Genomic DNA, 25,077 nt, shown 5'->3' with positions numbered 1-25,077 from the left:
GCGCACAGTGGTCAGCAGCCAGGCTCCTCCAGAACTGGGAGAGGAAGCCACAGTTCAAAGAACAGAGCTGAGGATGAGGCGGCTGCTCTGCTCCAGGTGGGTCACGTGGGTGCCAACCTGTTAACCGAGCAGATTTCTCTCAAATGTTCAGGTGCCTGGTCCCAGACAGGCCCTGTTACCCAGTCACCAAGAGTAATCGCTTTGCAAGCATTTCCTCTCTAGAACTGCCTCTTTCGTGCTTGATGTGAAATTTATTTTGACATTACAAATATATAGAAGTTCATTCTATATCAGACTCTCACTTGTGGAAGCAAGCAAGACTCACCATGAAGAAACCCCACCTGAGTGCAGAGTCTGGGAGCAGCCAGAGGGAAGGAGAAACAGTCTAATGCTGAAGCCCCACATGCGCTTTAAATAGCTCCCCTGCTCAAGTGCCCCAAGCACATTGGGATGCAGCCAATCAGCTTGCTTGGGGTGGGGGCGGTGCCTCAGGCCTGCAGCTTGGCCTCAGCAGCAACCCCTTAATGCAAGCCAGCTCTCCAAGCCCGGCCCAGGAGAGCATGATGCTGGTTCAGATTAGAGTGGGTTCCCACAGCACATGACACATCAGGTTCTTCCTTCTGGCAGTTTGTATCTCTGCCATGTCGAATGATGTCATGTGGATGGAAAAGCTGATCATACCCAGTCATGCTTTCGACTGCGTCTCCTCTCTGCCCCCCCAGCTGGTTCCCAAGGGCCCCCCACATGGGCTGGGGCTGGGGAGAGCGCCAGCTGTCTCAAATCAACTGGGGCTCTGGTCTATCCCAGCCAACACCGAATCATTCCCAAGTCTCCACCAGAGCAAGGCTCCTTCCAGCATTACTGCTTCCCATGGCGCTTCCCAGGAGAGGAGAAAAGGATATTTCCACTTTACTAGCTTTCCTTAATTCTCCTCATCTTCCTCCAAGGAATGCAATATTTAGTTGGCAGTAATTACTTTCTTAGGTAACCCCATTTCCTTCCCCACCAAGACCCTCCTTGGTCTCATCCTGATGCTTTTGGGGACGGGAAGCTTTGCACATGTTCTCCTCTTGCAAAAGCTCTCCGGAGTAGACACACCACCCTAACTTCAGAAAAAAAGGGGGGGTGGGTGGACACAAGGTATCTATTTCCAACTGTATTTCTGCTATTCCCGGGGATGATCTGGGGGCCATCCCTCAGGGCCTGAGATCCGGAGCTTGTCTGCTGACAGTGCTGAGGCCTCTGCTCATGAAAAGCTTCGCCAGGCTGTCTGTAAGCTGGGACGTGAGGGCAGAGGATCTGAGCGTAAAATGGGCTGGGGTCGCAGTCCAGCGGTCGGGTGCTTTCACGGCATGAACGAGAAAGACCCGGCTTCAACCCCAGAACAAGCAGAGTGGGGAATGTAACTCCCTGGGGCACACCCCTCCATGTCTTCATTTGATGCCATGGCAAAAGTCCAGGACTGCAATTCTCAGCCTCTAGACAGGCAAGCCCACGGCCACCAAGAGGCAGAGACACAGCCTGTGGGTAAAGGGCACAGCACTCTTGGGCACAGCGCTCAGTCCTTCTCTGTGGCTGCCAGGAGAAGCCACAGTCAGCCCCTGAACCAAGGATGAAGTGTCTAAGAACACTCTTGTTTGAAATTGCTCAGTAAAACGTGTGATAAACCTGTTCTTGGGCTGCCCGCTGCCAAAGTGGGAAGCCAGCCTGCATGCCACTCAGCCCATGTCTAGAAGGGCAAGTGAGGAGACTCCTCCCGCTAGAATGTGACTCCATGCTCTGTGCCCAGGGCTGAGCACAGGCTCTGGCAGAACTTCATCATCCTCTGCTGATCGAAGAGCCCAAAATAACATAGAAGAGGCTCATTTTCTCACCTCCCTGCCTCTGCAGAGACCAAAGGAGCATGGAGAATGTCCTCCGAGAGCCAGTGTTCTCTGGAGTAGGAACATGCCTTAATGTTTGAGACCCCCCTCGAACCCGGATGCTTCCATACTGGTTATGCAGTCCTTGGTTCTCAGTTCCAAGCCCACCTGTCTCCACTCTGCTGTGGTACTAGGGCCGGGATGTAGCACGAATCTTAACAGGTCGTGTTAATAAAAACAAACCTGGAGCCAGGTATTGGGTGAATGCTGAAAGACCAGAGACACAGAACAGGCCACAGCTAACCTCACCTGGCCAACTTCTCAGCCGATCCTGTTTCCTCAAACTGGAAGCCTCTGTGTCCTCAGAATGAATCTCAGCTGTACTGCTGCTAAAATCCTAAAAGTTTAACTAGACTCTAGTTCCTGGTCCTCACACCTTATTTACCTTTGTGCTTCCTTCCATCACTTCCTGGCATTAAAGGTGTGTGTCACCATGCCTGGCTGTTTCCAGGTTTTGAACTCACAGAGATCCAGAGGGATTTCTGTCTCTGGAATGCTAGGATTAAAGGTGTGAGTGCCACCATTTTCTGGCCTCTGTATCTAGCGGCTGTTCTTTCTCTGACCCCAGGTAAGTTTATTAGAGTGCACAATATATTGGGGAACACAATATCACCACACTGGGATTCCACTAACTGTTTTGTCAGCACCTCCCTGTGAGGTTCAGCCAACAGGGAGAGGGGAGGGAGGGAGCCTGCAAGGCTGGAGGGAGAAGAGGGCCTTGCCCCGCCTGCTTATTTATCTGCTTACCAACAGCAGTTTTCATGGCAGCTGGCCCCAATAGCCATCATTCAATCACAGTTCCTCCTCCATGACCCAAAGCCCTCATTGTCCTCTCTCAGAGGGACAAGTAGCACCCTTTCTACTTAAAGATTTAGGTCCCAGATGCACACAGTTCCTTCTTCAAACTCACAGGTTCTGTTAACCCCAAGGAAGGAATTAACTAGGTATAACCTTGACTGGCCACCCAGACACTTGGTAAAACACAGGTTGCTGGGTTCTACCCTCAGACTTCTCATTCAGTTTGAATATGCATAGCTAATAAGATCCCAGGTGATGCCACACAGCTGATCTGAGGGGTTGACCAGCCATGGCACACAGTCCCAGCCATGGCAACTGTCCCCTGCAGTTACTACTACACCCTCCCTGGCCTGTCCAGTCACTTCCCAGAGTCAAATCCTGTTAATATGTAAAGTGTGGTGATCTGTGTACTGACTGGATCTTGCCTATTGCAGGGACAAGTCAGATTCACCCCCTATGGAAAACCTGTTCCCACAGTATTTCCAGAAGTTACAACTGCCCCTCTAGACCTGACCCTGATACTCCTGTGATTGAATGAGAGCAGAGATCTCCCATTGCTAAACAAGGTTGAGAGGCCGTTGGTGCACACACCAAGCCCTCTAGGTCCCAAGGGACAAGCCACAGCTGCTCTGGCTCCCCAAGACATCCTCCAAACAGGTCATGTGGTTGAAGACCCACCAGGTAGATACCACAGAAGATACTACCCCTGGTGGTAATTCAGGTGCCCAGATGGGGTTGCCCAGATGCAGTCATTTGTTGGTAAACAGGCTCCAGAATTCATAAGACCCTTCCAGACAAGCATCACTAGACAGCCCCATAGAAAAACTGAGGATGGCTAGGGTTCTGCTGCTAAAATGGGAGCCGGAAAGTCATACAAAGCCCCAGCTCTGCCTTCCTAATGCAGAGGCCTAGGAGATGACCCTGGTGGAGGATCCTGTGCTCTTAAGATGGCTTTAACCTTCCTCTGCCTGCAGCCTAGAGACCTGGTCTTCCTAGCTCTGTGGAGCCAAGACTCTCCTTCTGTGTAGACCCTTGAAGGATAGCCACCCCCGGCCCAGGCCTAACAGCTCCTGCAGACCACCTTCTCCTCAGCCTCACCAATGAGTACATTTCCTAACAGCCATCATTTTTCCCTCCCAAACTCCATGTCCAGCTTGTTCTCTGGTGGACGGCTTCATTTCTACCTCCACCGAAAAGATTGAAATGTGCTTCACTTTCATGAAAATGACAGGGAAAAAAATGGATGGTACTTCAGGAACTATTTCCCTAAAGAGACATAAACAAATGTCTACCCCTCCTTAGAGCACTCCAAGGACAAAGCAAAGTCCAAAACAAACTGTGACACACACACCCCTTAGCCCAACCTGGGGAACCAATGGGATTATTGGGCTAATTAATAGAGCATGGATGAAGGGCTCTTGGAGGAGTGTGCTGACCCCAAAGCAGCCTCACTACTGAAAGTCTCACCCCAGCATCGACGACAGCTTCCCCAAAGCTGCATAAGTAGAAACCTCTCCTCCTGGCTAACCTTCCACAGCCTGCATACTCTAGCATGCCCAAGACCAGAGGCCATGGGTGATTAGGACAGAATGACATACAAATGGCTGCCAAGTGTGGGAGCAAGTGGCTGGAATCTCAGGTGACTCCAATGATCTTCGCCCTCGACCTTCTATGAGAGAACAATCATCAACCCCGTGAGTAGCCCCAGTGTTCAGAGGAGACAATAGCTGTTGTTCTCGAAGGATGACATCTTACAACAGGCAAATGAAGGTGCTTTTCCTTACTGCCCTATCAACATCAGCATTTTCTAGTTTACACCTGATTCTTGATTCCTCCATGTGTGTACACACATGTGCTTGTGGGGATTGAACTATGGGCCTCACACATGGTAGGCATATGACTCAGTTATAACCCGAGCCCCATCCTGAGTGTTAAATGGCAAAGAGCTCTAGAGAGCCTCAGAGTATAAAGGGGCATTTGATTTCAATGAACCACGTGACAGAGGCTAAGGAAGTGACCTGAACGGGAGGATGCACAGGGGCTAAACCACCCTAACCAGGTTTACTGACCACTAACCAGGTGACTCCACATCACCTGTGAGATGCACATCGTCCAGCAGCCTGCCTTTTTTTCCATAACATTTTACTCCTTCAAGGGCCGTGGTCTAGCTCAGACCCTCGAGGACTTCTTTCTAGTGGTCTGTGAAAAGCTGGTGCTTGATATGGCCCCAGAAAGGGCTGAGAAATCAGAGGGACTCTGCGCCATCTCTTCACTCAGCCCAGGAGTCTTAAGCTCTGGGCCCACTCTGCTTAAACTCACATCTTGGTTTCTCCTGTTCCCATTATGCCATGTTACTTTCATGTTCTCCAGAACATGGATCAAAACTATGAAAGCACATCAGGAACAAAGCAGTGAGAACTTTCTAGCAGGGCTCCAGTGCAGAACCATTTCTGGTGCCCAGCACAGGTAGACACTCAGGAATAGCTAGCAAATGAGTACCAGCATGAACTACTGCTTGCTGGCTTTTTAGAGCTCTAAATTTTTTTTTTTTTAATGTGCATCAAAATTTTCATTCAGGGTTTGGGGGTATAGGTCTGTAGTAGGCATGTGTTTATCAGGCAAGAAGGCTGGGGTTTGATCCCAAGCTCCAAAGTAATCATTACTGACAGCATCCAATGAAATGTTTGTTAACTGATTCTAGTTATAGTTTGCTGGTGTCTACTTCCAGAAGGACCAGAAATCTATTTTCATCAGATTCTGATGACTCCAACCATAAAGATGATAGGGGGAAAAACAGTGATTGAAAAATGCCGCTGTTGACATATCAAACTAAACACCTAGTCCCAACAGCTGTATGAACTTAAAGAATAGTATTTTACTCTCTGGACTCTATGTAAAAATTGCATGAATCTTCCCTCCCAAGTTGTATGGCTATGTTCAATGTGTCAATTTCTAAGCTCCCTTTAAAAGAAAAAAATCTTTATAAATAAGCATAAGGTTTAATTATAGAGTTTGTTCAATGCAGTTGATCGCAGCCATTTGCCGATGAGATAGCATGTGGATTGGCATGTGGTTGTATAGACAGAATGTTTAAAGTCCAGCTGAGCGAACTACACATGTGAGTGTGTTTTCACAGGTTTTGGTGGATGTGCATATGTGTGAACTCCTGAGTAGGGCTTTTCACACTTAAATTGGTATGCAAAGCTCACAAGGATGTTGTCATAGTTAGCTACAGCTCTCAACTTGACACAGCCTAGAATTATCAGAGGGAATCTCAACTGAGACATGGCCCAGATCAGATTGCCTAATAGTGTTCTTGATGGATGGTTGATTTGGGAGGGCCCAGTCCCATGTGGGCAGTCCCTGGACTGTATAAATATGCTAACTGAGAATAAGCTTCTTTTCTAAACTCTCTGAGATGCCAGAGTAGGGCCATGCTCTTAAAAACCCAAGCCTTGGAAACCTTCACATCCTCATCTGACGTCAGTTGTATGGGGCGGCCCGTTACCTAGTTGATGTTGCAAACTTATGGAGTAGGGGTGGGGTGGGGGACCTCCAGATTCCTATTGTTTCTTTATTTTAACTGTGTGAAGTGTTCCATATGGGCAAGGCTCAGGCACTCCATCTCACCAGCCCACACTCTGCCCCACCCAGTGAGTTTTAGTTTAGTCCTCATACATTTGGGGAGAAGGATGCTTGAGGTTCAATGTCATTTGTCCTAGAGCTAGGGTGTGTAAAATTTGAAATATGTAAATAAGCAGGAAATTGAAGGGAGGAGACTCAGAGAGAGTGTCCAGCCCATTGCCCCCACCCACGACGCCTACTGAGACATAAAGTGAGAGGGAACTTGGAGCACCCCTCCCCCCATCTTGTAACCTTTCACCAGTTAAGACAGGTACCCTGAGCCCTGACACTGTGGCTCATTACCGATTTCTCCTGGTACATGCTTGCCATGGAACCGAAAACACACGGTGACATTCAGGCAGTTCACAGGCTGCTGTCCGTCATGACACTGAGGTGCCGTGATGTTGGTGGAGACTGGGAGGAAGATGGAGACATCCACAGTGATGACCGGTCTGGCCCTGCACAAGGAGAGGAAGGGACCTGTGTTAAGTACTTCTCTCAGAACCAAACAAGAACTACACAGGCAGAATAGATCCTGGGACTTCAGCCAGCATTTAATTAAAGAATGAAATGCCCCCAAGAGAGAAAGGCTAGTGTGCTCTGTAAGTATTTTTTTCTGGTTTTAAAAGTAGCGCATTCCCTAAAATACTAATGGTTTGCTTCCCGGTAACAAAGGCAAGTTAGTTGTTAATGAAACCCAGCTGGCTAAAGCCGTAAATCAACCACCAGATGCTGGGTGATTATTTAAAATTTCACCCAAGAAGTTCCGATTTCCATTTCATTGGGGAGGCATGAATGCACTGAGGAGAAGTGTCTACACACAAGCTGTGGTCCAGTAGCTGGATGCAAAGCTGGTGTGACAGCTCACTGCTGAAATCCCAGAATCTGAGCAACTGAGTCAGAAGGACTTCCCAGAGTTCTAGGCCAGCCTGGGTCACTGTGTGAGAGCTTGCTTTAAAATGCCAAAGGGAGGGATAGGCAGGAAAGGGGAGAGAGAGGGAGGGAGAGAGACAGAGACAGAGACATAGAGAGACTGAGAGAGACGACTAGATACATAATGAGTGGCTCCCTTCACTGCCAGCATAAGTCGGCCAAATCCCCTCTTTCATTTATGTCTACCAATGCATTGAATATGGTCTAAAAAGGATTGATTGATGGAGTCCCAGCTGGTACCAGCAAAACACTTCAAGGAATTAACCTGGCTAGCCGTAGGGCAAAACGAAATCCAATAAACACTACCCTCTCCCTGACATGACCACCCCCGGCCCCAGTGCCTGATGGATGGACAGCATCCCTGGAATCCCTCGGGGCAACAAGACAAAAGCTGGGAAGGAAGCAGGCATCCCTTTCCCATAGCACACAGCTGCTCAGGGAGGAGGCACCTAAGCTGTGGCTTGACCTCCCCCTACCCCCACACCTGCCCTGACCTTACAGAGAACCTCCCCCCACCCCCAGGATTCCTGGCCTTCATGCTTCTGAAGAAGAGGTTAAGGGACATAAACTGGGAATAGTGCCCTCACATGTGTGTAAGTCTCACCCAAGTGCACCAGGGTGACAGGACCATGAAACACATGACCAAAGAACCCCAAGATGAAAGGACATTAAAGGAAAATATGGGTGCATAATGCAGTGAGGAGACACACCGCACAGATGGCATGGGACCCTGCTGCCGCCACCACCACCACTGCAGGGTCAGGAAGGTCAATAGAAGGGCAGCTGTGGCAGGGCAGTGAACTGGGGAACTCTTAGCAAAAGGAAGACAGACCACAATAATGCCCAAAGAAACCAATAGCCTAGTCTGTCAATTTTCTTCTGGGTTCATCCTTAGAAGATGCGAGAATTACTTAGAAAGATCATGTCACCCTAGTTGGTGTAAAATGATGTCATGGTTAACTTTGTCAAGTTGACAGGATCTGGAATCATCATGAAAACATGTGAGGGAGTTTCTAGATTAGGTTAAGTGAGTTTGAAAGACCCACCCTGGATGGGGAAAGCATCATCCCATGGACTGGGGGTCTCTGAATAAAGGATAAAGTGAGCTGAGCACCAGCATCCATTCACTCTGCTTCCTGACTGCAGGTGCAATGTGACCTGCTGCCTCATGCCTCTGCCACCATGACTTCCCCTGCTGTGACTGGCTGTGTTCTCAACCTGAGTAAACACAACCCTTTGCTTCCTTACTTGTTAGTCAACCCACCCCACCCCCACCCCACCCCTGTCCAGGCATTTTGTTATAGCAATGAAAAGCAGAAACAACCCTCTCTCCCTCTCTCTCTCTCTCTCTCCCTCCCTCTCTCCCTCCCTTCTCCTCCCTCCTCCCCCCTGTGTGGTCTCAGCTGTGTTACTTAACTCCTCCGCCACTGCCTTACTGTCTCTTTCTAACCCTGACCCACAACCTGACACCCATCACTGGGGTGGGGGCGGCAGAGACAAAGTATCCACAGCTTCAGAGAAAGCTAGGCTCCTTTCTATAATAACACCCTGGCAAACTCTGTCCTGCCCCGCTATGGAAAAGAAGGAGAAAGGCCAGTCCATCCCCTTATCAGCTGTCAGAGAGAAGGCACAGTCTCCTCACAGAGAGCCTGGCTGAGCTGGGGGCTGAGCTGGCTGAGGTGAGCAGCAGACAGGCGAAGGCCAGACTCTGCAAGGATTGTAAAACGGAATCCTTTGAAAGGGCCAGCAAAAGGCCCTCCCGGGTCCAGCTCCTTCCAACATCTGTTACCTCAGTTCCCTCAGCTTTTTTTTTTTTTTTTTTGTCTCCACTTCAAGTATTGTTTTTGGATGAGGAAAGCAATCTTTCATAAGCTGCTCTGGTCACTTCCTTTGCCCCTCCGTGGCACAGGACTAGGCTCCTATCACAGGAACAGGGGACCTGCCCTCCTGAGCAAACTTCCTGAGGGCAGAGCTGAGGTCTGCTCACACTCCCAGGGTGGAGCCCACCTGCCACCCACCAACCTCTAGATAACAGTGAGGGGGCACCCGAGGGCAGAACCAGAAGTGCTGTTAAGCTTTCAAAGAAGCAAGTAACCGGAGTGCTTTTCAACGGCAGAGAGATCAAACCTCCACATTGTGCTTCCAGGCAAATAATAAAAGTGGACAGTGTACGGTTTTCACATGGTAGTGCACTGGTTCTCTTGGCAGGGTAGGGACAGGTGAAGGCTAGTTACAAAACCCTCCCTGAGCCGTCCTCTGTTCACCTATGTTCACACAGTTGAAGATGTTCAGTCAGGTTCTCTTAGCTGTAGCCCAAAGCTTCCCAAACCCCAAGGTGCCTCTCTTGGTGCCTTTAACTACAGCGAACACGGCAGCTGTCTGTGGGCATACACATTCCTCTTTTTCTGTCTTGGAACCACCTGTGGATCCGTGTTCTCCTTTGCAGCCCAGCTTCAGGAAAGGCAGCCAATATCCACTGTCTCCGAGTCTCCTTCTCGCCCCTACCCACAGCCATGTGGCTTCAGCTACAACACTACCCAAAAGCTGCATCGGCCAATACAATCACTGACCTCTGGTGCCACCTCGGCCACGACATGCCCACATGGTCCTTTCTGCTGAATGTGACACCACTGTTGTAAAAGCTTGTCCTAATTTGCTTTCCTGTTGTGATAAACACCACGACCAAAAGCATCATGAGGAGGAAGGGTTCTATTTCAGCCCACAACTTATGGCCCATTATCAAGGAAAGCTGAAGCAAGAGCTTGAAGCAGAAACCATGGAAGCGCCGCACTTATCAGCTCGCTTGCTCTGGCTTGCTCAGCTAGCTTTCTTAAACAGCCAGGCCTACCTGCCTAGGGATGGCACTGCCCACAGTTGGCTGGGCCCTTCTGCACCAATTAGCAATCAAGAAAATGTCTCACAGGCATGCCCACAGGCCGATCTGATGGAAGCAGTTCTTCCACTGAGGCTCTCTCTTCCCAGGTGTGTCAAGGTGACAACCAAGCTCATCACCACAAAGCTCCTAGTTCTTCACCCCTAAGGAGAATGATAGCAATACACATGCCGTGGAGTTGTCTAGAGGACAAGAAATCAGTCCACATTGTGAGTACAAAACATGGGTAGATCTCAGAAACATCAAGTTGAGAGAAAGAACTCAGGAATACATATGGTGTGATTCCACTTACATGGAATCCTAGAGTAGGCAAAAGTGGCCTGTGGTGACAGAAACAACAGTAGATGCCTATTGAGAGAAAGATACAATTAAAACATAAGAGGGCCGGGTGTGGCGGTGGTGGCGCACGCCTTTAATCCCAGCATTCAGGAGGCAGAGGCAGGAGGATCTCTGTGAGTTCGAGGCCAGCCTGGGCTACAGGGTAAGTTCTAGGACAGGCTCCAAGGCTACACAGAGAAACCCTGTCTCAAAAACAACAGAATATTAGAGGGGCTAGTGAGGCAGATAGTGGATAAAGTCCTTGTTATGTAAGCCTGGGGACCGGAGTTTGGTCCTCAGAACCCACATACAGGTAGAAGGACAGAATCCATTCCACAATGTTGTCTTAATATGTGCCTCCCCAGAACAATAACAATAACAAATAATTTTTAACAGCATAAGAAAGCTTGCAGGGTGACAGGAATGCACTTTGTCTTGACGGTGGTATAGTTTGCATGGGTCTGTGTGCCAGTCAAAACTCATGGAGCCATATGCTCAAACCGGGGCATTTTACTGTATACAAATTATAATCTAAGAAAGAAAGAAAATACACATTAAATATAGTCATGCACTGCATGAACGGTAAAGACAGACCACATGTATAATGGCAGATCCACAGGTGGCAACACATAGTAATGTCATAGCTTCCTTAGCTTATATGAGTCCATACTGTCATACTCAGCCATGATGAAATCACCTAATGAAGCATCCTTCCAAGTGCAAGCCTGTGGCTAAGCACAGGAATGTACACAAAATGTTTGTCTAGTGCCTGGTGTATGGGAGGTGTTCATCAAACATTGGCCACATCATCGTCTACTGTATATGGCACACTGGCTAGAATCAAAGCCTGGGGACCAGGTCTGTCCTATTCTCTGTCCCTGGCATCCCATACATTCCCAGTTTCATCTCAACAGGACAATGTATATAAACTGAGAGGATGAGGGCGTGGACTCCCATGAAGGCACCATGGCCATACACCTCTGAAGCTCCCATGGTCTCATTGGTCTTCCAATGTCTTCTAGCTTCTTTACTCAGATGTAGGGCTCCTCACTCCCTCACCCATGTGCATTCTCCCTGGCCTTCCACCTCATCAGATCTGACCACTCTATGCTGGAGTCTCGGGTCCCCATCCACGGTGAAGGCACTTCATTTAACATTTACACCCATGGAGAGGAGAGACAAGGAGGAGCTCCTTTAGGTTTGGAGCTCATGCAGGAAGACAGATGAGGTCTCAAGACTGAGCGGGAAATAGACATGACCTCCCACCCCTAACTCAGAAGCTAGCTACAACTGACAACTGTTTGCAAAGGAAAAGGTCATTTTCTCCATGAGAATCTCCCTGAGTATACAAGCCACACTTAAAGCCTCATGTCTAGCAGCAGATGGCCAACACAAAACAAACACAATGGTGTTTTCAGAGATTGTTGTGAATTTTTTTTTGGTCTCATAACGCTGTGTTTGAACTTATTTTTTTTATCTTTTGCTTATCTATTATGGTTTCCAATTTTGTGTTTTTATGGATTTTTTTTTTGTGTGTGTGTGTGTGTGAGAGAGAGGGGGGGAGAGAGAGAGAGAGAGAGAGAGAGAGAGAGAGAGAGAGAGAGAGAGAGAGAGAATGTGTATGGTTTTCTTTCTTTTTTTAATACTTGGGTCTGGCTTGTTGTTATTTTGTTTTGTTTTAATTTCCCTGTTTGTTTTCTAAGGAAAAGAGACAGAAAGAAGGCATGGGGTTGGATAGATGGGGAGAAGATCTGGAAGGAGATGAGAGAGGAGAAACTGTGATTAGGATATATTGTATGAAAGATAATTTATTTTCAGTTAAAAATGATAAAATTCAAAAGACAAACAGGTGTTCTTGGTACCAAGACAGCCCACTGCCACTGTAAGCAGCCAGGGGGACGTGTTTCACTAAGAGGGACCCTGACAATCACAATGAGCTGTCAGGTCATCATGAGACACAGTGCCACTGTGGCTCCCCATGTCACAGACACTCATCATGGCCTGACCAGGAGGAAAAGAGTGGGAACCCAGGCACGTGGGCATACTTCAGGGTATCTAGGGGTACATTGTTATCTTTAGATGCTGCAGGGCTTCTGGGTAGATGATTCAAGAGCAGGAAGCAGAATTTTAGGAAGTCAATTTTTTTTTTTTTTTTGAGCTGGGGATCGAACCCAGGGCCTTGTGCTTGCTAGGCGAGCACTCTACCACTGAGCTAAATCCCCAACCCCCAGGAAGTAAAATTTAACTAGATCTATGTAAGCCCTGCTAGTCCTCACACAGGCTGTCTCATAATTACAAATATCAACCAGGAGCTTCTGGGAAATACTCCCGTGATTGTCTTCCACAGAGGAAAATCTTGGGATGGGGGTGAGGAGGGAGGTGTCAAGGAGCTTGACCAGGAAGCTCACCTCAAAGGGCGGAGGTGGGGCTTGAACTCAGGCCACCTGCACTCTAGGTCACACCCAACTTCAAGGTTATTCTGCCATTTTGACAATTCAAAGTTTAGAACTATCTAGAGGCCAGCTGCTTCTCTCTAAGTCACTAAGCCCCTTCCTGTGGGGTACCTCATTCAAGAAGAGACCCTATCCCTCTGGGGAGGCTGGGAGAAGGCAAGGCTAAATGGGAAGCATGTGTGGTGTAGGACTACATGGCCTCTGGGATCCCTTCCAGCTGTAAGACCATAGCAGTTTATTTTAGAACATTCTGCCATCGAGTTATTAACAAAACTGTTGGCTCCCATTCCAAAGTGCAATTCTGCTTCCTCTGACTCACACAGACAGAAATACTTGAAGATGGTGCTGTCTAGGCTTCAGCAAGTACTGGGCCTAAGCACACGTCCCTCACTCGGTTGCCACCAGTGAATGGACAGGAAGCTCCTGGTCCCTGGGGCTGAGGACTAACAGGAGTGAAGATACTGGTCATAAAGATAAAAAAACAAACTAGGCTGGACAAGGTTTCCCAGCCCTTTAAATGCCTGGCGCCTGTAGGAAACAGGAATGTTTATATAGCACATCAACAGAAGGGGATGGTCGGTCATGACCAAAGACAAACAGCCCTTGGATTAGGGTTGAGTTACCCTAAGCCCTGTCAAGACACCACAGAAAGCTCTCAGTTCCCTATAAGCTAGTTAAGGCCCACTTTCTGGAACTCTGTGGTAAAGAATATGACTGAATAAAGGCAGAATTTATTCTGTGCACACAGTACCTTCAACCTGAAGGACTAGACCAAAGGAAAGAGCTAAAGGATGGGATTTCACCCCAGGCCTCCTCCACAAAATCCCATCTGTCAGTCATGAAGGACACAACCCCAGGAGCAAGACCAGGCATCTCACCTGAGGAGGACCACACTGTCGGACAGGAAGGCTCCGATGGTGACATCTGAAAACAAGAAGTCACAGCCTCAGAACTTTGTGGAAACCTGCCCCAGCTGCCCTTTGGTGTGGCACCACAGTGACAGAGGCCCAGCCTTGTGGTCAGAGAGCCTTCCTACTGCTGCTGGCTGGCTGGGTAATGACTGTGTAAGAATTGCAGCCACATTGTCCTAAGTGGCAGTCAAGCACATCTGGCTACTGAGGCCTGGAAATGGAGCTGCATGTGTAAAATACATAGCAGATTTTGAAGACTTAATTTTAAAAGATTAACTCATTAATAACTTCTATATTAGTTATACAGTAAAATAATAAAATGTTGACTATATCGGACTACACTGCATTAAAATTAATTTCATCTTTCATCTCATGTATATTTTTCTGTAGTTACTAGCATATACTATTATATATATATATATATATATATATATCAATCATTATTTAAGCAAATATTATTTTAATGGTATATATACTTTACTATAATTTGTATTGAGTGGATAATTTTTTTTTAGTGATTTGAAAACAGATTTTTTTTTTTTTTGCCAAGAATTTGCGTTTTCTTAGCAAGACTTTGTATAAAGGAGGTTTTGTTTTCTTTTTATCTCAGCTGAATCCTTTAGAAGTCAGCCACCAGGCAATAGTTCCCATTCTGCTGTGTGAATAACAATCGTTAACCAAACCAAAAAAGCTATCTTATCTCACACACTATCTTCATTTATCTGACATGCTTTGGGAAAAACAGCTTACCAGGATAGCCATTTCCATCCATATCAATGCCTCCTGATATGGACTGCCCAAACATCCGCAGGATCGGGTTTATCTTCCTCCCAGACAGTTTCTGAAACAGACAATAGAAAAATGGAGTCACCGAAGGGCAGTTAGGACCTGGGGCTGTTTTAACCCAGCTTCCTCAGGGCACCGGGTCTGAAGTTGTTGAAAGGAAAGAACAGGCTGGTAGAACATGGCCAGAGGGTCTAGAGCAGGCACTTAAGAACATGCTGGTGGAACATGGCCAGAGGGTCTAGAGCAGGCACTTAAGAACACACACTTCCTTATCACTTCTTGCCTTGGCCAGATGTCATCATTTAAAATTTTGCCTGAGTTTGGTGACAATAAAATGTCTACTAAAGCATGTTTTTTTTTTAAAAAAAACAAAAAAGCAAAAAAACTTTTTTTACATTTATTTACTTGTGTGCAGGGGTTGGTTAGGCCACAATGTACATGTGAAGGTAAAGGAGGACTTGAAAGAACTGGGTTTCTCCTTCCACCATGGAGGTCCCTGGGAATTAACCTTAGGTCCTTGGGCTTGGCAGCAAATGCCTTTACCCACTGAGACATCTCACTGGCTCACTGTATGGGTCTGACATGTTGAAATTTAAGACAAATAAAGGCTGGATTATTTTTCCCGTGTGTGTGTGTGTGTGTGTGTGTGTGTGTGTGTGTGTGTGTGTGTGTGAGTGTGTGTGTGTGTGTGTTAGGGGCCAACCTTGTGTCAATCCTCACATGCTGTCTAGGATTTTGTTTTGTTTTTTTTAGGCAGGGTCTTTTATAATATGAAACTTACCAAGCAGTTTAGGCTGCCTGGCCAGCAAGCCCAGAGAGCCTGCTCCCAGTTTCCCCAGTGCTGGGGTTCTAATTGCATGCCAGCACACCTGGGGTGTTTTTAACATGAGTCCTGGGGGTCACTTCGCTGACCCAGCCCTCTCCCTCGCCCCTGACTCCTCCATTTGCTTTGTTCCAGGCACAATTGGTTGAAATGCTGGAAGCATCCTTCCCTCCTATCTCATGACTGAGTTAGGTACCATTTCACCTGCCTCCCCTAAGATGGACAGGTCACTACCATACCCAGCTGGAAAGATGGCCATGTGGAAACTTCCCCTCCAGCCAGCCCACCGGAGGTTCACACACTCCTAAGCTTCATAGAAATCACTCAGCCATTTGACCTAGTACATCTGGAACTGCATGGTGCTGTGCCTCCTGAAAAGTACAGGGAGTGAATCAGCTATTTCTCCAGAGAGGCATTCCTCAACCCATGTGTCACACTCACAACTTTACTACCACATCACATTTTTATACACCATTAACTTCATCACAACAGTGCTGTGGATATCACTCTGTATAAATAAAATGCTGATTGGCCAGTAGCCAGGCAGGAAGTATAGGCGGGACAAGCGGAGAAGAGAATTCTGGGAACAGGAAGGCTGAGGAGAGAGACCTGCCAACCGCCGCCATGACAAGTGAGATGTAAGGTACCGGTAAGCTACAAGCCACATGGCAACTTATAGACTAATAGAAATGTGTTAATTTAAGCTAGAAGAACAGTTAACAAGAAGCCTGCCATGGCCATACAGTTTGTAAGCAATGTAAGTCTGTGTGTTTACTTGGTTGGGTCTGAGCAGCTGTGGGACTGGCGGGTGAGAGAGGTTTGTCCTGACTGGGCCAGGCAGGACCAGGAAACCTCCAGCTACACAACAGACAGCCTAGTTCAAGAACAGCCATTGGGTCTGGGGCACCTGGTGAGGTACTTGACTTACAAGCATGGCGGAACCTAAGATCTGTCTCTAGCATCTCCATAAAAAGCCAGATGTGGTGGAATGTGCCTGTAATCCCAGTGCAGGGAGCCAGAGACAGGAGGGTCCCTGAAGCTCACTGGTTAGAGTTAATCTACCTTAAGTGGTGAACTCCAGGCCTGTGAGAGATCCTGGGTCAAAGGTTGTGGATAGTGTTACTGAGAAGGACACCTGAAGTTGTTCTCTAGCTTTATACACACATGTCCACATACACATACTCATTTTTAAAAAAAAGAACACAGGTCTGGAGAGATGGGCCAATGGTTAGTGCACCCTGCTCTTGCAGAGGCTCCCAGTTTAGTGTCCAGCACCCACATTTAGACTCAACTGCCTGTAATTCCAGTTCCAGGTGATCCAGCGCCCTCTTCTGGTCTCCTCTGGCACTGCAGTCATTGCTCATGCCCCCTCCTCCCCCACAAATGCGCAGAATTAAAAACAAAAATACTAAGATACTTTTAACAAGCGAATACTTGCCACATAGCCAGCCTCATCCCACCAAAGCTGTCTGTGTGGTGCTGTACCTTTCAAAGACGCCAAATGTCTTGAGCCAGAAAGTCTCATTTCCTGAGATCTGATCAGTTCCTCTTTTCTTCCACCCACAGTGTCCTAGCTACCTTTCTGTTGTGATAAAAAATACTGACCAAAAGCAACCTGGGGAGGAAAGGGTTTATTCCCATTTACAGGTTACCATCCATCATCGAGGGAAATCAAGGCAGGAACTCAAGGCAGGAGCTTGAAGCAGAAACTGTGAGGCTCTCTGCTCATTAGCTTGCTCAGCTATCTTTCTATAGAGCCAGGCCCACCTGCTAGGGATGGCGCCACCCACAGTAGGCTGGGCCTCCTACATTAACTAGCAATGTAGACAATGTCACACGAACATGCCTGCAGGTCAATGTAATGGAGACAATTCTTCAATTGAGTTTCCCTCTTCCCAGGTGACTCTAGGCTTGTATCAAGTTGATATCTGATATCCATAACATACAGTCTCTTTGTGGATAACCAGAGACACACTTCACTTCCACATCATGTCATGAAGCCCACAACAGAACCAAGTTCACGGTCATCAGGGGCTCACTCTGCCTTTCTTTCTCCATGCTTGTCTTTACTGAGTCATACTGTGGGGAAGCCTGGTGGAGCTGGAGGAGTGGCCATGGGCTCTGCTGATGGAGATAGGATGTCCCCCCACCCTCAGCAGCTGACAACTACGAGGAACTGCCCCAGAGGCCATCTAAGAGGGCTGCTGGCCATCTTCTGTTAAGGCATCCGACAGGAAACATGTGAGCATCAAAGGGCAGCTGAGCCCTGTAGACAATGCTGCAGAAACATGGCTTGTTAACAAGCTCAGCCACACATCCCACACGGCTCCGTCTAAACAAACTTGTGTGTGTATCTGAGTAAAAGGCACACTTTGAAGCGGCACATCTCAGCTCTGGAAGCCAAGAACATTAGAAGCAGCTTGCTGTGGGTTTTCGTTTCTTGGGTATGCTGTGGCTGGGACTGGGGGAGAGTGAGGGGTGGTCCATTTTGGGGGTGGTGATACAGACTTAAGTTATCCACTGACATCTGCAGGCCATTATGCTATAAAGCCAGGAAGATAAGTCTGCACGGTGCTAATAACCCTAAATGGGAACCAGGAACTGTGGGAAACCTCCGCTTGACCAGGTTTATGGCAGCGTCTGTTAGGGCAAGGGGAAGATCACAGGGGCCGCCACGATGTGCCCGGGGGCTCTCGGCTGAGAAAGGCATCTAAGGATCTTAAAATCAACACTTTTCATGGTGGAAGGGGGCGGCGGTGGCGTGAGCTACAGAGTACCGTGGGAGGAGTCCAGGCTCTGATCTCACAATTTCTCCAGCAAAAATAATATGAGTTGGGGCCAAAGAAAAGCGATCCCGTTGCCTAGATTCGTTTCTGATTTCTTCTTGCACTTCTTGCACACAATGCCCGCTCTGTCCAGGATCCAGGCCCAGAAGAACCAGCATTAATGGATTTTTTTCCCTTTTAAATCACTGGCCTTATCATATACATATTAGCAAGCCTGGAACAATATAATCATAGCAGTTTCTCTCTTTCTCTTTCTCTCTCCACCCTTGTATTTAAAGGCCCAAACCACTTCTCTTTGTGAAGGCGAAGTAAGCCAGAGTGCATGCTGACACAGGCGCGGCTTCCAGCTGCCAATCAGGGCTTCCTACAAGATGCTCCACACTAACCACAAATGTGCGTGGCAGCTTTCGGCAAGGCTTCCACCCAGCAACCAAACAAAACACTGCAGAGCCAAAGGGGAGGCGGGGCCTCCTGCAGGTGGCCTCTCTGTGATTAGCTTCCGAGTTCCAGGCCCCAGCTTCCAGGAGGATGTGTGGAGAATGACCCTCACCCCCTGCCTGAGGATGGGCTCCTTAGATGACACAGCATCCCTGACCCAAAACATGCAGGCCCCATTCTGTGTTTCAAGCTTCTAAAGAAGTTGGCTGAATCACCTAAAGTTTGTTGTTGCTGTGGCTGCTCGTGTCTAATGAGGAGAGAAAAGTCTGTGGATGGATGCCCCCTTAAAAGTGGGTTACTTCAAGGCAACACGAGCCTCCATTTCCACGAGTTTTCCAGTGGAACTCCCTTGGGTGGGCCTTTTTCCAAAGGCCGTCGAGGAAGGTGGCTTCTCAGGGCAAATCCATTACCCTATGTGGTACAGAAAGCCAGGGGCTCCAAAGTGGATCCATCTCACACAGCTGTCCTGGGGACTAGGGCAAAGAAGGAACAGACTCCTCCTCCTCCTCCCTGAGCCTCTCCCTAAGTATCTTTCCCTCAGCCAGGCTAAGCAGGGGTGGGGAGGAAGAGAGAGAGAGAGAGAGAGAGCGCCCATGGCCCCATAGTTAGCAAGCCCCAACTTCTAATGCACATTTCTTGCAGGGATGGATATAAGGTGTGTCTCCTCCGGGGCTGAGGAGATGGCTCGGTGGGTAAATGCCACATGAGCCTGTGTGGGGATGGAGACAGAAAGGTCACTGGACTACCGAGCACCAGCGCACCTCCAGTTTCAGTGAGAGTTGCTGTCTCAAGGGGATGAAGCCAAGAGTGACGAGTGACGGGGCAAGGACCCCTCTGGGGCAAGGACATCCTCCTCTGGCCTCTGTACCACACATGTGCACATACACCACACACACACACACACACACACACACACACACAAATAAATGATAAGAGGAAAAGAAATCGTATCCCAGTTTACACATGACTTTTAAGTACAAACTTTGGACTAGAGAGAGAGCTCAGCCATACAAATACAAACTTGTATGTTCAGGTGTGAACGGAAGTGCTGTATGCACAAGTGTTCAATTACAAACATTTACTGACTAAAAAGGTTTTTTGGTTTGGTTTGGTTTGGTTTACTAGTGACAGATTTGTAGCCCAGGCTGACCTCAAACTACCTCTGTAGCCGAGGATGACCCTAACCTCCTGAGTTCTGGGATTACAGACATGTGACACCATGCATGATTCATGGAACCCAGGACCTTGTGTAGTGCATGCTAGGCAAGCACTCCACCAACTGAGTGCAGAGTTCTTGGTGTGTGTTCTTTTCTGTCACTGACCCTCTGGGAGAAAGACACAGACCATTCTACACATTTCCACTAATATCCTGACGATGCTTCTGCCGAGCGCCTGACTTCCTTTTTTCCCATGGGTTGGGCTTGATACCATCAGCAAGATTGAGTGAGCACTGTGCTTACGAGGCAAAAACAGAGAACTTGCCACTTCCACGTCCCCAAGTCCGGGATGTGAAACCCGAGCTTTGATTAGCTCTCGATGCCAAGTCTGACAGTAACCCATGACGACTTTCAGGCCCTCCTCTGTGGAGCCCTGTGTCCCTAGTAAAATACTCCTCAGAGGCCTGAGGGTGTGGCTCGGTTGGTAGAATGTTTGTTTGTTTGCATAAACAAACAAATAAACAAAGTCCTGGGTCTGATCCCTAACACCATGTGAAGTGGAACATTGTGGCATACACTGGTGACCCCACACTTTGGGGGTGAAAGCAGGAGGGTCAGAAGTTCAAGGACATCCTGAACTACCTAGTAAGTTTGAGACTGGCCTAGGCTACTCACAACACTGTCCAAAAACAGTTAGAAAAGCTAAAGAAGAAATAATAAATTCCACTGGCTTCATACACAGGTGGTTTAACAGAGATGTTAATGAAAAAGGAAGTTGCATCTCTTTTTAAATAAGTGGCAGGGTGCTTGTCACAAAACCCGACTCCCTGAATTCAATCCCTGGGGCTCACATGGTGGAGGAAGAAAACTGTCCCCTACAAGGTGTCCTCTGACCTCCACGTACATGAGAGCGCGCCTACACATCACAGCCACACATGCGAAAGTAAACAAATGTAAAAGTAAATATTTCTTAAATAGTTCTAACTCTAGAAGAGAACTTGATGTTGGGGATGGAGAGACAGATGGAAGTTAGGAGTTGCCGAAGTTCAGCTCCCAGCACAGCACCTGCTTACCACCTCCTGGACTCCAGTTCCAGAGAATCCAACACCCTCTTCTGACCTCTGCAGGCACTGCACGCATGTGCCTCGACACACATACATACAAGCAATTAAAAAACAACACAATATCTGAAAAAATAATTCAGACATTTTGTGTGTGTGTAGGATGTGAGTAAACTTAGGAGTCTGTAACAATTTCTTCTGGATTTAATAAACACTACCAAATGCTTGTCTCTTCCACTAGTGAAAAGTATGAAAGGAAACTCAGGTGTTTTCATTTAAATTCCCATAGCATGCTGCACAGTGGAGCCTCCTTCAAAATGTACACACACGCACACACACACACACACACACACACACACACACACACACACACACACACACAGCATGACTCCTCTCACTGCTTACCATCGAGTACTGCGGGACAATCCCATTGGCATCACCATGATAGATGTAGACTGCTCCAGCAAAGTCATCCTCCTTAGGTGCCCCGACAGCCACATCTGAGGGGAGACAGCTAATTAGAAAAGCCACATGGGGGAGATCAGTGAGGCTTCCTTTATTCCAGTCACCATGTCTGAATTCCCTGGTTTCAGGACTTCTCCAATGTTCATTACTCGAACGTTTAATCAGGCAAACTCTCTCCTAACATTGACAAACTGAGAAGAATTTACTCCCAGGAAAGTGTCTCTCCTCATCCTCAGAGGCAAGGACACTGAAATAATCCATAAAAGCAACAGAAATGAAGACAAGCCATCCTAACCTGCCTGCCAGAGTGTGCTAGTGTGCAAATGAAACGTCAACTTTATTTTAGGTGAAGGAAGCAGATAGTGACATTCATTTCACATGCACACCAACATTATTTCCACAGACGGCAGCTCCTGGAACAAAGCCTCAGTCTTCCTTCCCTTTCTCCCTTGTCTTCTAATAAGTCATGTGTCTGCTAATGTGAGGTCAAGGGTCAGAGGTACGTATTCCCATGACCTCAAGATGACAGTCCTCTCACTGAATGAAGCCATCTGTGGCCAATAGTGTGAAGTATTGAACGATATCTGGCCTAAGCAAGAGCCACATTCCAACCCTGCAGAAGCGGCTCCTAATGTTTGTATACTCTACATATAAGGGAAAGAGTATTAAAAACACCAGAGAGAGAAGCCAAGAGGCTGTGGAGGGTACCATTGTCCAAGAAGAAATAGGCATTAGGTACATATATCACCCATTCTTCTGACACGCACATACTCAACCAGGCTAACATTATCAGGGAAGAAAATATCTAATTCTCTCCTTATTCACTTCCCCAAGAACATGACAGAGAATTCCAGATGCAGAGACAAGCATTTTGTGATGGGAAGAACCCCGCAGTGGACCAGCCCCAGAGGCCACTGCAAGCACATAGCACAGGGTACAGAGCTGATGAGAATGGGCTGTGCAGAAGTGACATTCTGGTGCCTAGTCCCTCTCTAAGAGTTGCCCTTTCTCCCCATGGGAGTTGGTGTGCCTTCAGGGGCAGAATGGGGAATCCAAGATCCAGTCACAAACAAGGGACAATAATAGAGCCTGGCAAGCTGCTGCACCTGGAGGGACCCTGTGCCCTAAGAGGCTCTACTCACCTGGGAACCCGTCATCATCAAGATCACCCAGGCTGGCAATGCTCTCCCCAAAGTGTGCATTGTAGGCACCATCTCCGGTCAGGGACAGCTGTTCCTCAAGGGCTCCCTGGGAAACAGGATGGAGGTGGAGAGAAAGAAGGAGGGCTGAGAAGCACTGTGAAAACTCAGAACACCACCCTCTTAGAGCGCAACCATGGAAACAGCTGGGCAGAGCCACAGAACCCAAACGTCTTTCACCATAGCAAAGCCTTCACCTATGAATGAGAGAGTCCACAAATAGCTCAAGATATGTTTCAGGAGAAAGATAATAGCAGGTAGACCAAGGAGCCAAATTCAAACAGGCAAGCCTCCCTCTCTCCGTCCCCAGTGTTCTTCCTCTCTGCTCTCCTTGTCGCCTAACTCTTCCCCAAAAGTGTGTTCTTGTTTTCTTTGAGGCAAGGTCTCACTGTGTAGCTCTGGTTATTCTCTGTGTAGACCAGGCTGCCCTCAGATTCACAGAGATTCTCCTGCCTCTGCCATTTGAATTCTAGGATTAAAGGAAGACGTGAGCCGCCACACCTAGTCCAACAGTTTTAAGGTGCAACAGAGTAAGAAATAGTCACCTTTGCTCCCCACTCCCTAACTTCTCATCTGACTTTAATCCCCCCAGCCCTTTCTCAGGGTTTTCTAAATTGTAAGGAAGGGGTCTCTGGGGTCCTCCTCTCCTCGGCACAGATGACCTGACTGTGTTTGTGTAAAAAGAAAATGCTTAGGATGGCCCATGACCAAGGTCCTAGGTCCAGTTCCGGAAGAGTGGAGACAGGCTCAGGGAGGAAGGTCCCCACCCCCAGCATAGTGCTGTCCTGCCCAGCACCCTGCTGTAACCTTTGCACCCTTGAGCCTCCCACCCCAGGCTGCCAAACTGAGAGTAAGAAGTCTGCCTTCCTCAGGGCTGGCCTGGATAAATCTACTTCCTTCCTCATATTTCTGACTCTGGTTTTTGTAGAGAGGTGAGGGGTGGGAACCTTAGAGTCTGGTAATGAAAGGGGTGCACACATCCCATTTTCTCTCATGTTTTCCTTCTCTTGTACCTTTGGATTGTTTTGCAGAGTATGCGTTAGCGATCTTGTCAGAGGATCCTGGTCTCTACCCAGTGGCTCAGCTTTGAAATTTCTGGGCAAACACTGAGAGGGGGCAGTGGTACACATGGCAGCAGAAGCCATCCCAGAGTGCCCATGGTCCCCATGAGTCACTGGTATACAAATACCAGGACACTGAGACACCTGACATCTGCAGGCTTAAGAATCTTTAAATCTTCCCTGGTGTAGAGCATTTTGGACCTACATACACCCACAGACCACCACGACAGGGTCTGTCTTTTGTTGTGACTAAAATTCTGTTGCTATAAACAGAACTTGAAGCTTGGAAAAATACATAAAGATCTGATGATTTGATTTATTTAATCGGTGAGACCCCACCCCAAAACACAGAAGGTTGTCCCTTAGTGTCTGGGAGTATTTGGTGCCTGGACCCCTAGCATACGAAAACTTCAGATGTCTAAATTCCTTATATAAAACAATTCAGTATTTGCATAGAACCTATAGCTGCCCTCCCCTAACCTTTAAACATATCTAGATTACTTACAATGTCTAAAACAATGCAAATGATATGCAAATATGTTTTACATTATGTCATTCAGGGAACAATGGTGAGGAAACAGTCTAAACATGTTCAGTAGGAACAATGGTTTTTATCCCCAAGTGTTCAGCCTGTGGTTGGTTAAATCCAAGCACTCTTGGTCACAGATGGCCAGTTCTGTAATTCTTCCTGCTAGTGTGAAGGGGAAAACCCCAAGTCCCTCCGTGTATATCCACCCATGGACTGTATGGTCATCTTGTTTAGACCACATGACATTTCCTGCTTTGTAGAGGAAGAAATGATCAATTTCAAGCTACTTGTTCATCTTTCACTTAAGATTTTGCAGGGTTTAGATTCAAGCTCAGGCTACCTACTCCATTATCTCCAATCCTCCACGGTGCCATGCAATCACTACCTAAGTGGGCTGTGGTTCAGCAGAAATAAGGATACACTAGTACATACAGCAGTAAGGTGCATTAGATGAGGTGCGGCCAGTGTGTGAACACTGGGGTCTTCTTTCTCATGGGTCCCCTGCCTCTACCGAGTACTGCCCTGCCCTCTTCCCAAGGTCCCATCCACCCACCTCCACCAGCTACAGAGGAGGAAGAGGCACCTTTGCGTGTCTCTCCCTTTATGATTCTGCAGACTAAGGGACCCTATGCTTATAGCCTTTGGCCAGTTTATCATCTGTACCCAGCATGGACTCCATGCTGAACTGGGTAAGGTTCCTGCTACTTCACCACTCAGCCCACATGTGTCTTTCTGTTGGAAGCTCTGCCCAGTCCAATTCACCTTTCCACTAAATTCTTACTCCTTCCTCAAGATCCCTCACCAACATCCTATTCCTGTCTCTCCAGAAAGATGCACATAAATTCTCAGAGAGGTGGCAGAGCCTAGAGATAAAGCCAGCTTGCTGAAGTCAAATCCCAGCCTCTCTACTTTTTAGCTGT

The 25,077-nt window shown here is 47.8% G+C and overlaps 1 protein-coding gene across 1 annotated transcript in view; it reads right to left on the bottom strand.

Annotated features, from left to right (window-relative positions):
* The window catches only part of Itga9 (integrin subunit alpha 9), a 308,478-nt gene that overhangs the window by 220,921 nt on the left and 62,480 nt on the right, over nt 1-25,077 (bottom strand). Inside the window, exons 10-14 of the mRNA XM_036193333.1 lie at nt 22,511-22,616; nt 21,309-21,403; nt 14,603-14,693; nt 13,820-13,865; nt 6,648-6,802 (exon numbers count right to left, since the gene is read on the bottom strand). Coding sequence (XP_036049226.1) covers nt 6,648-6,802; nt 13,820-13,865; nt 14,603-14,693; nt 21,309-21,403; nt 22,511-22,616 — 493 coding nt within the window. The remainder of the gene's footprint in view (nt 1-6,647; nt 6,803-13,819; nt 13,866-14,602; nt 14,694-21,308; nt 21,404-22,510; nt 22,617-25,077) is intronic.

The sequence above is a fragment of the Onychomys torridus genome, chromosome 7 (assembly GCF_903995425.1).
Source record: "Onychomys torridus chromosome 7, mOncTor1.1, whole genome shotgun sequence".
Taxonomy (NCBI): Eukaryota; Metazoa; Chordata; class Mammalia; order Rodentia; family Cricetidae; genus Onychomys; species Onychomys torridus.
This window is presented reverse-complemented; position numbering and strand designations above follow the sequence as displayed.